The 15,170-nt window shown below is 40.8% G+C and overlaps 1 protein-coding gene across 2 annotated transcripts in view; it reads left to right on the forward strand.

Annotated features, from left to right (window-relative positions):
* The window catches only part of vps13b (vacuolar protein sorting 13 homolog B), a 339,339-nt gene that overhangs the window by 46,514 nt on the left and 277,655 nt on the right, over window positions 1-15,170 (forward strand). For both annotated transcript variants that reach the window (XM_083990417.1, XM_083990416.1), the window contains exons 12-16: window positions 1,911-1,998; window positions 5,080-5,265; window positions 10,079-10,248; window positions 10,386-10,580; window positions 13,763-13,887. In XM_083990417.1, the coding sequence (XP_083846543.1) occupies window positions 1,911-1,998; window positions 5,080-5,265; window positions 10,079-10,248; window positions 10,386-10,580; window positions 13,763-13,887 (764 nt within the window). The remainder of the gene's footprint in view (window positions 1-1,910; window positions 1,999-5,079; window positions 5,266-10,078; window positions 10,249-10,385; window positions 10,581-13,762; window positions 13,888-15,170) is intronic.

A 15,170-nucleotide genomic window follows, 5' to 3' on the forward strand; every position in this document is an offset into this window, starting at 1 on the left:
GGTTTTGAAACCAGCTAATGGCTTTGATCCAAAAGCATGCCAGAGCCATTAAATATCCCCTAATAAATATTACTCATTAACCCGCCTCCCTGATAAGGCTCCATTGAAATCTCTGTTTAGAGAAGTAGTTGGTAGGTCTTGGGTGGAGATGTGTGTGTGAGGGGCCTCATTCACTCAATCTCTCTCTTTCTGTTCCTCCTCTAATACTCACTGTTTGCTCGGTGGTTTCATGTGCAGCCGAAAAAAAAATCCTTCAAATTATTGTTTAGGTTGGGGTCAATAGCTCTTGACCTGCAGACAAATAAATGATTAGTTATGGTTTAACAATACACTGACACCCTTTGAGATCTAAGAATAAGATAAAAGTCCTTAGTTTTACTTATATCTAGCTTTTATTTGTTGTTGATGATGATGATGATGATGACCGTAGTCCACAGAGTGCAGCTTTAGGTCAAATATAAACTAAAAATACTATTAATCCTCATTTATAGAACATTTTAAACTCATGCTACCAGTAACTAAAGGTCTATCACCTCTAGTTTTTTTTAAAAACCGTGCTTCTGGGAACAGATAAAACACTTCTGCTTTAGTTCGGACCCCTGGCTGAGTATTGGCTCATATGCAACTTGCTATCTCAGTGAATATTTCCAAAACATATCATAATTTCACATCGAATGTATCAGCCACAATCTCAGTCAGACAGGTTTCTTATGAAAAAAAAAAAAAACCTCCTATCTTTTAGCAGATAAGATACATATTTCAAGTGGCATACATCCAAAGACCGGCTGAATGAGGAAACTTTCACTTTCCTGTTACCAATATCTTATTGCTCAATAAAGAACACTTGATATCTAGTAAATTACTTCCATATGCACTGTAAAGTATTGAAAAGATGGTTAGTTGTACTACCTTTACATACACTTTCATGTTTTAACTTTGACATACAGTTGTTTCAGCGTTTAAATGGAAACCCAACTCGCCACTCTGTTACAGCCTTTGTAAAGTAGAGTTTTTGAGACTTTTATAAAGAGTATAGCATGAGTAGTAGTAGTTTGTTTATTTGATCTTGTGCACAAATTGTTTACAGTTGAGCATCAGTCACAATCAGTCAGCCTTCCATTAATACAATCTTTAGTTCAACTAGTTCATAGATATTAATAATTAACAAATGAAGCCAAAAAATAAAATAAAATGTATTTTATAGCTGTCTATCTATGTGTTTTAATCTATTTTTAAATTGTATTATATGTTTGCTTTGTTTGAGATCCTCTGGCAAGCTATTCCACAGTTTTACTCCAGCCACAGAGATACACATGCTTTTTAATGTACCGTAGTCTTTATTCTTGGTTGTTTTAAGTTAAGTTTAGCTCATATCTCCCCTCTCTTTCCTTGAACATTTTTTAAATATGATTAGGGAGTAAATTATTCTTTGTATGGCTTTGTATATTATCTGTGCAGTTTTAATTTTTACTAAGTCAGCAAACTTTAATACTCTCCATTTGGAAAAAAAAAGATTATTGGTGACAGAGTGAATGTGAATAAGAAGTGTAAGAAGTGAGAAATTACGAATTGGACACTTTATAGCAGGGATGTTACACCCGTAGTGTAGCTTGTAGCAAAACATTAACTTTGTACTTGATCATAAAAGTGGTGTCCATCTGTCAAGATTATCATTACGAACAAAACAGTAGACTAAGATAGTATATATCATCCCTGCAGCAGGTTATAGCCCTGAATATTAGTGATAATGACCTGCTTAATTGATCGACCCACCCTCAGCAACTCGTTTTATCTCTATTCGACCCCCACATTTGCCACATCCACCCTGACCCCAGTCACTGGCGCTCCATCAGCTTGTTTGCTCCCCTCACTGCTGAATGTTTACCTTAACTCTGCTTTTTGTTTGACAGGAGACCTACACGGAGATAGCGGGCATGCAGCGCTTTGGTGCTTTCTATATGGATTATCTCTACACAATGGAGAACAGCAGCGGCAAAGGTATTGTCTAACTCATTCCTCCTCACAGAGGAGCTTGTTTGCTCACCTTGCCACCCCTTCTCTTCTCTCCCTTTACGTCTGTCATGTTCTCCCGTTCTCTTCCTTGTTCCTCTTTTCTTTCTATCTATCCAATTCTCTTTCTCTCTCTCTCTCTCTTACTCTCCATGTCTTTCTCTCTCCTCTCTCCTATCTGTCAAACAAGCCCCCTGGAGACTTAAAGAAAGAGCTTGTCTTGTTTGAGTCGCAGCCACCTGGTCCTTGACCCTTCCTGTCCTCACTCTCACCCCAAACTTACCTGGAGGGCAACTGTCAGAAGTGTTTAGTCTGCGCTGACACGTATTTGAGTTTCTTTCTCCTTGCTGCTTGTTGAAACACTGTTTCCCCCCGACTGCCCGCCCCTGTCTCTTTACCTGTAAGCTGTTGAGAAAGTGAATAGGCTCCTCTTGCCTAATTAGGTGTCAGTCTTCCCGGTAGAAAGCCTTAAGACGGGACAGGATTTCTCATTCCTCAGCTGCACCACTCAAGAATGTTTATTCAAGTCTGAAAGATCTGAAGTCCCCATTAAGAGATAAAGCGTTCTCCTTCAGTTTGAAATGTTAGATTTGGCCCACAAATGTGTCTGTGCTTCATGGTTGAGCATTTTATTTCGTATAAGTGTGATAGTGACACTTGACTGACATTCACAAGTTTTAAGGTAGGACCTCTAATATGTTCTGTACTTAATGGAAAAAAAGAAAGAAAGAAAAGAAAGAAATCAAGATTAAACCCAGATAAAGGGCAACCGCTTATGGTGTCTAATGGCAGAAGTGTAATAGGATAGATACAACCTGTCAAGGGAATGCAAATATTATGTTAAATGATCGCAAATGTGGAGTTACCCATGTACTGTCTGATTATACAGCGCACAGTTGCCTTTTTCAATAAGCTGAAAAAAAAAGAGAAGAAACAAACAAAGATATGAACTGTCACCTATGTTGTTCTACTTGCTTCCCTCTTCTCTTTCATTTTACTATACTCTCTAAAAGCCTGGCCTGCCTGCTTGCCTCTCTGACTAGGCTATTGTTTCCTCCTGCTTTCAGCTACAGATAATCATCTTAATTAAAAACAACATTGATAATGTCATCCTGAGCTGTCAAAGTCATTTCTGACAGCGGGATAAGTGTCAGTCTCTTCTCCTGCAGGATGGTAGTGTGGTTACCCTTGACTAAAGGAATGCTTGTCTGGTGTCAGTGTTTCTCTTTGTCTTCATCTTCTTCTTCTTCTTTTTCACGGATGTGGACCAGATCCAGTGTCAACCAAACAAATTATTCTCCATTGCCCACGAAGCTAACATAAACTCTGAGTCAACTGAAAAACTAACCCACCCAGGTCACTTTCCCCTGCTGACTTCATATTAAATGAAGTAACGCTTTGCAGATTAAAAATTCTTCTTCTTTTTCTTCTTTTTTTTACATCTTGGGAAATGAATTGTCTAAATCCTGGCTAATTTCTTCCTCATTCCACTGATCAGGCTAACTGCAGCCATATGGTTAATATTAGGGTCTGATCCATTACAGCCAAATATCACTGAAGAAAAGGAAGGGGAAGTGGCATTGCCCGTTGCTCCCCTTTTTTTTTTTCTTTTTTATAAATCTCCTGAAATTCAGAGGGAGTCCGTCCCACCCCCCATCCTTCAGCCCCCTTTCAGCTAAAAACATTAAATTCACAGTGTTGACTCTGAGCTATAAGAATGTTTAGTGCAGTGGTGGAATGTAATGGGAATAAAGCAAGTTGTGACCCTTTGTCCTCTTCCTCCCTCCACTGCCATTCATCCACCCCCTTCTTTTATTTTTAATTTCTCCTTTTTTATTGCCGGGGAGCTGAGTCTTTTAAGTGGACCTCTGGAACAGGGGCCTGCGATGAATGAAGGGACAGCTGTGTGAGAGAAGTGGACATTTGGAATATTCATCATTCCAGTGGTTCACGGCAATGTGATCTGCTCCCTGCTGCAGCCTTACACCACTGCCATCTTTGTTATATTTTTACCCAACAGACGGTTCATACTTGTTGTACTTAATAAAAAAAAATAGGAGATATGAGGAAAATGTAAGCTGATGTAAATATTTATACATATATAAATATTTACAGTGTATATATATTTAAAAAAAACACACACAGATGTTTACATAAAGTGTAATAGTTTATGTCTGCTGTACTTCATTTAAAGTGATAGTTCAACATTTTGGCAAATTGGCCCATTGCCATAATCCCTATAGTTTTAGCAGTAGGTTTGTTACCTTTAATTGCCGGTGCAAGCTATTTTTAGCAGAGCAGCGAGCTGCTCAGAGCTAGGGTACAGAGGCTCATGTGATTTCTTGGTTTCCCTCATCAAACTCATCAAATACACAATCCAACAACTCCAAAACGCACTGGTGGACAAGTTGTGACCTGCACATTCACTACGCTATGAGATAATAACAGAACGTTACCAGACAGAGTTGTTTTAGAGGTAAATTCATGCAAAACCGCTGATGCGCGTTCCTGTCAGGGGCAGTTTTTCGGCAAGCAGTCTCTGCATTTGCCTTGAAAACAACTCTGTCTCGTAACATTCTGTTATTAGCTCATAGCGTGGTGAATGTGCAGGTCACAACTTGTCCACCAGAGCGTTTTGGAGTTGTCGGATTGTGTATTTGATGAGGGAAACCAAGAAATCCCATGAGCCTCCGTAGCGTACTGTAGCTCCGAGCAGCTTGCGGCTCTGCTCCGCCGTTCTAAAAATAGCTTGCACCAACAATTAAAGGTAACAAACCTATTCCTAAAATTTTAGGGATTATGGCAATGGGCCAATTTGCCAAAATGTTGAACTATCCCTTTAACTTGAAAAATCACATACTTTTTATATATTTTGTTTGGGGAGGCCATAGTCCTCACTGCAGTCGACCCTGGTTCAAATCCTGCATTGGGCGGCCCTTTACTGCATGTCATTCCCTCACTCTCTTTGCCTCCCCTTTTCCTGTCTCTCTCCACTACGCTATAAAATAAAAAGGCAAAAAAAAAAAAAGCACAAAAATATATTCTTTGTATGTTTGTTTGTTTTCATAGACTCCCAGGACTTTTCCCTGGCGAATGTGGAGGAAGTGGTTCCCACTGTTCAAGAGACGTCCATCAAGAGACTGGTGGTGGGACCTCTGGACGTCCGGCTGCACAGCAGCGCCGTCCACCGCATCCTCAAGATGGTCACCTGCGCCATGGACCACGAGTACGAACCCTATTGCAAACCACAGCAAGGTCAGATATCTATCATCTACAACATCTGTTTTATCTGTTTATCTCTTTTTGCTGGTGGGCCGACGTTAACAGCTAATAGTCAAGTAGCAACTAGTAGTTCCCTCTACTCCCAATGCACAACTAACTTTTACTCTCTGTTCAGCTGTGGCTCCTCTTCTCTCCTCTCCTCTCTCCTCTTCTTTTCTCTTGTCTTCTGCTTTATTTTGTTCCACTGCTCTCTGCCCAATCATGCATGATCAGAAACTGCAACAGTCTGCACTTTACAGTATTCTCATCACTTTGTTATTTCCTTGCACAACCCATCTTTCAACACACAGCTGTACATGAAAGTAGTGACCTCTTGGACCACATGAGGGAGGTTAAGCCAAACACCTTTTGTTAGTGCTCGTCCCTGCACAACTATTGGTGAGCTCACCGCGGGGATGTTGTGAAAGAACATGGAATGTGTGTCTGTGTGTAATATCTGTAGCAATAACTCATTTTTGCGAAATGATAACATCCGTAGGTTTCGGTTGTTTCAGCATCTGTGATAGATAATAGATGATGGGATAATTATGATAGAGCTTTTGACTAAAACTGGATAGGTCAGTGTGTTCCTTCATGTTTCTTTATGTGTCTGTGATCTTGCGTTTTCTGGAAAGGGTCAGTGGAGTTAGACCCTCGGGGGGCGACTGAGAAATTGAGAGTACATAAAAGAGGAAACCAAGGTAGCTATTGCAGATGGAATAGTAAAATTGTACATTCCTGACATATTCTCCTAAATCATTTTCCTCTCTCCTCTCCTCTTTCTCTCCTCTCCTCTCCTCTCCTCTCCTCTCCTCTCCTCTCCTCTCCTCTCCTCTCTCCTCTCTCCTCTCCTCTTTCCTTTCCTCTTCTCTCCTCTCCTATTCTCTTTCTCTCCTCTTTCCTCTTCTTTCCTCTCTTCTCTTCTCTTCTCTTCTCTTCTCTTCTCTTCTCTTCTCTTCTCTTCTCTTCTCTTCTCTTCTCTTCTCTTCTCTTCTCCTCTCTTCTCTTCTCTTCTCTTCTCTCCTCTCCTCTCCTCTCCTCTCCTCTCCTCTCCTCTCCTCTCCTCTCCTCTCCTCTCCTCTCCTCTCCTCTCCTCTCCTCTTTCTCTCCTCTCTCCTCTCCTCTTTCCTTTCCTCTTCTCTCCTCTCCTATTCTCTTTCTCTCCTCTTTCCTCTTCTCTCCTCTCCTCTCCTCTCCTCTCCTCTCCTCTCCTCTCCTCTCCTCTCCTCTCCTCTCTCCTCTTCTCTTTCCTTTTCTCTCCTCTCCTATTCTCTTTCTCTCCTCTCTCCTCTCCTCTCCTCTTTCCTTTCCTTTTCTCTCCTCTCCTATTCTCTTTCTCTCCTCTCCGCTCCTCTCCTCTCCTCGTTCTCTCCTCCTTCCTCTCCTCTCCTCTCCTCTCTCCTTTTCTCTCCTCTCCTCTCCTCTCCTCTCCTCTCCTCTCCTCTCCTCTCCTCTCCTCTCCTCTCCTCTCCTCTCCTCTCCTCTCCTCTCCTCTCCTTTCCTCTCCCCTCCCCTCCTCTCCTCTCCTCTCCTCTCCTCTCCTCTTTCCTCTCCTCTCCTCTCATGAGATCTGATCTTCATCTAAAGTCATCTAAGTGTAGACAAACACAGTTTCCCTGAAGATAATATCACACAAATAATTATAATCTTGTACCTCGGCCATCAAACATTCACAGCGCTGGTGGGAAAAGTAGTTGGTGCTGATCGGATGTCCACGATGTTCAGAAGGAGGAATGTTTTGGACCATGTTTCTCTACAGAGCTACTTGAGCCCAGTTATATTCGTGTGATGTCGGTGTGAGCGTCTCTCTTGAGGTCAATCCACCGCCTCTCTACTGTGTCGAGGTCTTGGATTGTAAATCTACAACAAAGCGATTTCTTGGTTTGAGGTCATTCTGTTGCAGATTTATATCGATGTTTAGGGTCATTGACGTGCTGCATGAGCTGCTTCTCCTGAGCTACAGCAGGTGGACAGTCAGACACCCTGACATTATCCTGGAGAAGAGTCCGTAATGAAGTTAGGAATTCACCCGACCTTTGGGATGATGTTTTCATGTTGGTATGCAAAGCCTTTTTTAAGCCATTGGCTTTTACTCTGAAGTTATTTGTCACCTCATTGATTATAAAGTCGTTGTAGCAGGTTGCGCACTTTAAAGAGAGCAGCCACAGATCTAAATCATCTCCATTTCATCGAGTTTTTGTGGACTGTTGGATGACTGAACTGCTGGAGTTGACTTTAACCCTTAATCCTTTTGTGATCAAAAGTTTAAATCAAATCTCTTTTTTTTTGTTCTTTTTTTTAACGAAGGATGGTCCAAATCAGCAGATGTTTGAACCACAAACCCAAGAGTTTTATTCTTGTCAAATTAGCTCTAATCCACACGTCCAATCTGGTTTCATTGATTGGGCTCCAGGTTTGATAACTCCTAGTTTTTAAGTTAATGCCAGTAGCCGAGGGGTTCACATACTTTTTTCCAGCCCACACTGTGAATGTATGAATGTTTCCAATATGGACAAGAACAATACTATGATTTGTGTTATTCTAGTTAGATTAGCTGAGATTAGATTGTTTGTTCATAATTGTTACTTGGACGCAGATCTGACCATATTTCAGATGGAGTGTATAAATAAATGAAGGTAACTCCAAAGGATTGCTGACATTATTTTTCTTTCCGCTGCATTGCAGCACACTTTTATTGACATTCAAGCTTAGAAACTGTCAATATCAGTTTATCAGTTAATATACAAGTAATTCTAAAAAATGTCAACAAAAAATGTGTTCTTGATTTGAGAAAGCTATGCTTAGTTAGATTTTTGGGAGCTTTACTAGCAAACTTTGCATCAGTATCTCTAGTGTAAAAGGACAGATCTGAGTTGATTATAGTTCTTACTGTCTCTGGGATGTTCCTGATTTTGTCTAGTCTGCAAATGATTTTGGTGACAGCTGCTCTGTGCTCCAGTCTTGGCTTCACGAGGACAGTGTGTGTGCTTGCCAGAAGAGAAGCAGAGGTCATGGGGTCAAAGACATGACTGTCTTTCTACTCATCCTGTCCTCTTCTTCTCCGCTCCTCCTCGTACACCACTCGCCAAGAGCTCAGAACGATTTGTTTCCCTTCCCAAAGTTTACTTTAAGTGGAAGCCAAATTGGCTGGTGTCTATAAGATGGAGTTTTATAAGATCTCGCTGTATTTAGAGCAGCAGGTTCAAAACATGCACGTTACTTGGTGATAGCTGTGTGTTTGTTTGTGTGTGTGAAGGGTTTCTTTTTGAATAAATTAAATAATAACAATATAAGTATAAAATAACAAGGTGGATCTGTTAAGTGGAACAGGATTTTCTATGTGCAAGTGTGTATGTTCTCAACCACACCTGTTTTCATCCCATCCATGTGCTTTAAAAGGGCGTTTTAATGTATGTAATTTAATGTAATGTAGGTTTTTAATGTCTGTAATCACGCCCCTGTGTACCATGTGAGCTGCATATTTGTTGTAATTTTAATGTTGACTGTGGATATTGACTCGAGCCCTGGTATATGATTAGATTGGACATGGCAGTGCCAGATGAACCTGATGTTGGCTGTGGCAGGAGGCCAAATAGCAAAACAGCTTTGGGATCAGGTTCACAGCCCACCTTAGAGCTGGGAATGAAGCCCAACAGAACATTTACTGAACTGAAACAAGCCTTGTCCTGGGACCAGAGCCACGGCCCTTCAGTAATAAAGGGCTCAGGTTTTTTGGTCCACCTCAGTCCCTGGACATGGTTTAGTGGTTCACTGCTCTGGTCACTCCTTACTTTTGCAAGTGCTGACCTTGCTAGCCTCTATTCCATGTTGACTTGGTTCGCTTAATTTTCTGCCTTTCCGGATGTTTCTGGTTATTGATTGAATGAGTGGTTTTATGAGAGAGTTCAAAAACAAAGCTACTGGGAAACAGCCACTGTAATGAATATCTCTCGGAGATGCCAGTACTTTTATAGTGCTTGTTTATTTTATTTGTGTATGAGGTGGTGGTTTTTGTTGGAAAAGACCTTTTTATTGTTTTATTGCTGCAGGCGTAGAGGGGAGGCGCCCACTCAAAGAAATTGGTGTGCTTTACAGCTAACCTCTTTCTCTGTAAAACAATCTTTAGTTTTCAAGCCCAAATACCTTTTGACTTTCCCACTCCCTCGCTTTATTTCAAATAATACACCACAGGGTGCATACTTGTGGTTGGATTCACTTGTTTTAAACAAAGAAGAATGAGTTGATTTTGTAGTATTATGATGGATCTTTTCTTTTTTTTTTACCCTCTGACTTCCCTGAACCTTCACAATATGTTATATTTTTTCCAAACCTAATATTTCATGCCTGAGGTCAGAAGCATTACGATGATGTCTGTCCATCCAGCTGTCTCATTCTCATTTATGCAATGCCTCAGTAAGACCTCTAGGAAATCCTTTAAAAATGTGCTGCAACAGCTTCTCAGTCTGACGTGAGGAAGATGATGAAGCGATGAGGTTTCTGTGGTAAACGGTCAAACGTCAAGGTCACTGTGACCTCACAAATCACATTTTTGGACCTCTTGAATGTGAAAATCACAGATCTTCGGTTGGAATAATAAAAAAAAACACCTCACCAAACATAACTCAAGATAGTTTAAGTCATATAAAGTGGTGAGGTGAAGATATTTTATATCAAAACAGTCAAAGGTGATCACTTCACTCAGAAATAATAATATGCTCTCTCTAAAAAAAAGAAAAAAAAGGAAGAAGGACACAAAAACAGTTGTAATTCTTGTTCCTTTTTTTTTCTTCTGTCAATATGATTGTAGAAGTGATCCAGGAAAGCCATGCTCCAGCTACTACGGAGGAGATATCAAGCTTGGAGGAGTTCATCCCAACCAGACTCACTTGTCTCACTCTGCTCCAAGTGTCCATCACTGTCTCCATGGCAGAGTTCAACCTGCTTCAAGCACTAATGCCTGTCATAATGGGAGGAAAGGTAACGTACCATCATTGTTGATCACTTTTCTTGCATTGCAAAAGATTAAAAGACACATTTAAAAGATTTTCTTATGCTACAACAACATTAGCGTTCACTTGTGTGGTATTTTTTTTTTTGTATCTTGAATCTCCCAGGCTGCACCAGGACCGGTCTCTGTGCCGTTGTTTCAGCCGGTGCGTCCTCTACCTGCTGTGCAGTTCAAGGTGGAGAGGGTTAATGTTGAACATTCGGTTCCCATGTACGCCCCCGAGCTGGTCAGCACCGTCAGCGGCCTCAACCAGCCTTCAGATAACCTGCTACATCACTGCTATGCACACCTCTACCTCAAGGTGAGAAGGACAGTGTTGCTTCGCTTGTATCACCGATCATCAAGGTTTCACATTTGTTCTTTTATTGACATACACTTGAGTCCTGGATGTTTATTAGTAATAGTTTTGTGTTGGTAAGTGAGTTATTTCTAGAGCCGTATCCCACATCTGCACAGAATACTCATCCGCTAATGTGTGAGTAATATCATTTACGTGCACTAAAGTCCAAGCTCAATAGGTCAGCTGCATGGCCGCAGTCTTAAACAACCCTAATGACCCTTTTAATGACCTCGATGACCCTTTTTCACTTGGTCATAAAAATCTCAGCACTGAGCTTCCTGATGAAAACCAGTCCATCTCTGGTCTGCTTCATGGTTCAGACCCACCGAAATGATGGGATGCTGATGTGTTGGTTCCTTGTTTAGTTTTGACTTTGGTTGTGTGAAGCTCAGAGGATAAACTTTGGTGTTAAAGCTGATGAAAGCTAAGTGTATTCAGAGTACATCTCTGCTTATGGCATGTGTTAATGGCAGAAATGATAATTTAAAGAGGAGCTATGTAAGTCGCTTTTCCGCTGTAACCCTAATCCTTGTCCTGGCCGTGTGCATTTATTTACAATGAAGCCGGCGAGAAATCAATCAATAGAGGCTAGATAACGTTATATATCATACACGATGTTACGACGTGTATATTTGTGTAGTTTAATCTGTCATAAACAAGAGATTATGCGGCACGTTTGTGTCGTGGTGTCGCATAGAGGAGAGCTGGGACACCGGGTCTGATCTTGGAAAGTTGTTTTCCAGCCAAGAGACCCAATAAGTGACACACACGTGGAAGGCAGAGAGCCTCTATTCTCCCTCGTAAACAAGTTAAGCCATTCATTAAACCATCACAATTACTCCAAAGCTGTTTAATTGAGGTAAAAATGTAGCATAGTTAAGCTACAAATCCTGCATCGTTCCTCTTTGACTTCCTCTGTTGGTTGCACCATACCCTTTGCTTTTCAAAATAAGCTATAAACAAAAATAAAAGAGGTTTTAATCTTTGTATTTATGGTTTACTTGAAGGCCCAAGTGTCCAGCTGAGTACAGCTAAGCCTCTTTTTAGGAAGTCTGGATAACGGACAGTAATTTGGTTTGGCTCACTGTGGTCTGGTATGGCCAGTGTTTGCTTTCTTTTAAAGACGAGATGTTTGCTGGGTGTCATGCTGGTAAGTCCTTATCACAGGGTCACTGCAGGGTTAACAGCCCCGTTGGTCAGCAGCCAAGGATCATTCTGACCAATCATCCGATCAGCATCTGTATCTGCCAAGGTACTAAATTCTACCTCTGGATTCTGGCAGAGGGATCTCGTGACAGGGTGAAGGCCATTCTGGCTGCAATTCACCCAATTCAGGAAGTGATTTTAAACAGCTGTAAACCAAGGCTTATCTTAATCTGTGTTTTATTGACGCTGGTTGTCAGAGCTGAGGTGTCTGTCTTGTGAGTAGCAGTTATCCATTGTCTTGCTTTTCCATGGTCGTAGACCAGAACTCACAGTCCGTCTGGTCTCTCAACAAGGAGGCCACAAGAGTAAATAGAAATATTAAAGTTGAAAATTCGGTCTATTTGAGTAAAGAATTACGTCAGGCTGATGAAAGGAGAACAACATTTTAAAATCTGTTTTCCCAGAGGACGCAGCAGTGAATCAATGTGGTTGTATGGTCCCAATTTAGCAATCTTCAAAGTGTGATTTTTACAATGTCTACATCTGTTTGGCAAGCTCACATTGATAAACGTCTGTGATGTGGGATATTGTATCGATAGGTCACTTGACCTGTTGGGAAAGAATCATTATTTTAGTTTTGTCCGACTCTCAGGGCCTGCAACACAACGCAAAGTGGTTTGGTACACCTTCACTTGCAGGAGTTGAATGTGAACTCCTGTGAACATACAGAAAATGTTATAGAATAAGTTAATATTGCTGAACAATACGATTTAAAGCATGCCTTGATCCAGATGTAATCTGGACCTCATCAAGCCATTTAAAACATGTTGTGACTATGCTGTTGTTTGCAGAGCAGCTGCTCGTACACTAACGATGTGACCAAAAATTTGTTTCACTGTTGTGGTTTTATTTTGTTGTTTTTTCATAGTGACTGTGTTATATCATCGTATTACAAAATTCCTCTTTTCACTCCATTGCAATTTTAGGGAAGAAAAAAAAAATCACAGTAAAGAAAAAAAAAAGAGATTTTAAAAAGCAGATGTGTTTATTGGCTCAAAATAGGAAAGAAAATGAGGTATGGGTCTGGCTTACATGTGTTTTGGGAGGAGTAGCCAGCCCATAATGTAGGTTAATTAGTAAATGTAACGTGATTCATTCTCAGAGTTAGTAGTAACAGCCATGCTGTTGTTTTGAGCTGAGAGTGAACTATATTGCTGAGCAACCTGGATCTCAGCAATTAAGATTATTGTGGAAAAAATGCAATTTTTCTTATTTTCTTGATTATGAGATATTTTTCTCATAAAGGTGCCACATCATTTGTGGTCTGACAGACAACGAATATACCAGCCAAACTGGGAATTACATCACCCTCGAAAGAGTTTACATGTTGAACTCTTGAACACAACGCGAGGAGCCAAATCCCAGTCGCTACATTGAAAAATTCAGAGTTCAAATCCAGTTTAAAAATAATTTGAATCGTCCTACACACTGCAGGCTTGCTTGTATCAATTTAAGTCCAGCATTCATCATTGAAGTCGATCAGTGTGTGCTGTGCAGCGCTGTGTGTAGCTGAATGAGTCTATTGCCTGCACATGGCCTTTGTTTGTGTGTGTGTGTGTGTGTGTGTGTGTGTGTGTGTGTGTGTGTGTGTGTGTGTGTGTGTGTGTGTGTGTGTGTGTGTGTGTGTGTGTGTATGCGTGTTTGTGTGTGTGCCAGTTAATTTGGTCATGTGGGAAACAGATCTCCCCTGTGTTCATAATATGTCAGTATGCAAAAACTATGATTGTACAACAGTGATGACAGTAGTGGAAGGTGACAAACCTGATGCCCAACAATAAGATGATTTGTCTCTGTTTTTGCGTGTTTTCAATGAGAGCCAGCGGTTTTTTTGTTTTTTTCCCCCTCCACGTCAGTCTGGTAAATTGTTTGATATATAAATGCTTAATTTCCCTCTGTTTTCCCTAACCCTTCCCTTCCCTCTCCGTCTCTCCTTCCAGGTGTTTGGGTTCCAGGCAGGTTTGACGTGCCAGGACAGCACAGGGGGTTTCCTGCCTCTCATCCCCATCATCCCTTCCTTCAGCACCGCTCTCTATGGAAAGCTGATTCAGATGCCTGCGTACTGGTGAGTTGTTTGCAACACTCCTCTCTGTACTGTGCATGGGAATTTGAGTGGGTGTGTGGAGGCATGCAGAGTCTTTGTGAACTGAACTGAAATGAAATAATTGGATTGAACCTGCCAGTGAGTTTAATCATAGGTCTGTTTGGTTTGTTTATACAGCTGGATAATCAAAATAAACAGTAGAAATGCCACTAGCTTGAAAATAGTATAGTATAGTATGTGCAGGCTTGGTACTTGAACTTTTTGTTTCCCCTATACACAGTGATAAATTTCATTGTACTGACTTTGCTGTGATGGATAAAGGGACTTTTACAATTATAATAGATTGAGCGTTAGGGTTAGATAGCATCATTTCTATCAATCATCCAACAATCAAACCCTAAAGTCAAAGAGAGGAAAACATGGATGAAATTATTCTGAAATGATTAAGGGAGTGTTTTTCAACCTTGGGGTCGGGACCCCAATTCGCATGGAATTCAAATGGGGTCACCTGAAATGTCTCGTAAAAAAAAAAAAATTACTGATAAAAACTACTATAAAAAATTATGATTAAAAACACCACACACAATCTTAAACAACTGTATTCTTTACTTTCACTTTCTCGAATATAAATCGAGTTAAAATTAAATGCAAATATCTGAGCTGGCACATCTTGATTTCTGGCGATCACTTGACTGCACATGATCGTGGGTGTTGCCATAAATTTGTGATGTTGAAATGGGGTCACAAGCCAAAAACGGTTGGGAACCACTGGATTAAGGTGTGTACTTCCTGTGCGTGTGTGTGGTTGCTTCAAAATACATAACTTTATCTATATACATCCCCACTTATTGCACTTTATATAGACGAATGCAACCTCTTGTGACCTGTGCATCCTTCAGAGTGATAGATGAGCCATTTTCTTCAGCGGTCAGTGGGGGAAACAAAGACGAAGTCATTGGGTAACAACAGCAAGAGTTTCTCAGCTGGTTTGAAACATAAGGAGAGGAAAATAAGACAATGGTGTCTAAGGAGATGAAAAAACATGTTGCTATATCCCTGTCCTTGTACCAGACAGAGGATGAGTCATTGGGGATGTCCCCCAGAGAGGAGAGGAGAGGTTAGGAGTTTAAGACGGGACAAGTCAGCAGTCTGAAGGTGGAACTGTTGAACAAATGGAGAATTTGAAAGTTTAAACAACCAGAGATGAACATAAAATTGATTTATAGGCTTTAAATATTGAAGCTATGGCAATACAAGAAGGAAGAGGGGAGGGTGGCTACACAAATAAGCAACCATGTGTGGAG

Source organism: Trachurus trachurus (assembly GCF_905171665.1).
Source record: "Trachurus trachurus genome assembly, chromosome: 16".
NCBI classification, from domain to species: Eukaryota; Metazoa; Chordata; class Actinopteri; order Carangiformes; family Carangidae; genus Trachurus; species Trachurus trachurus.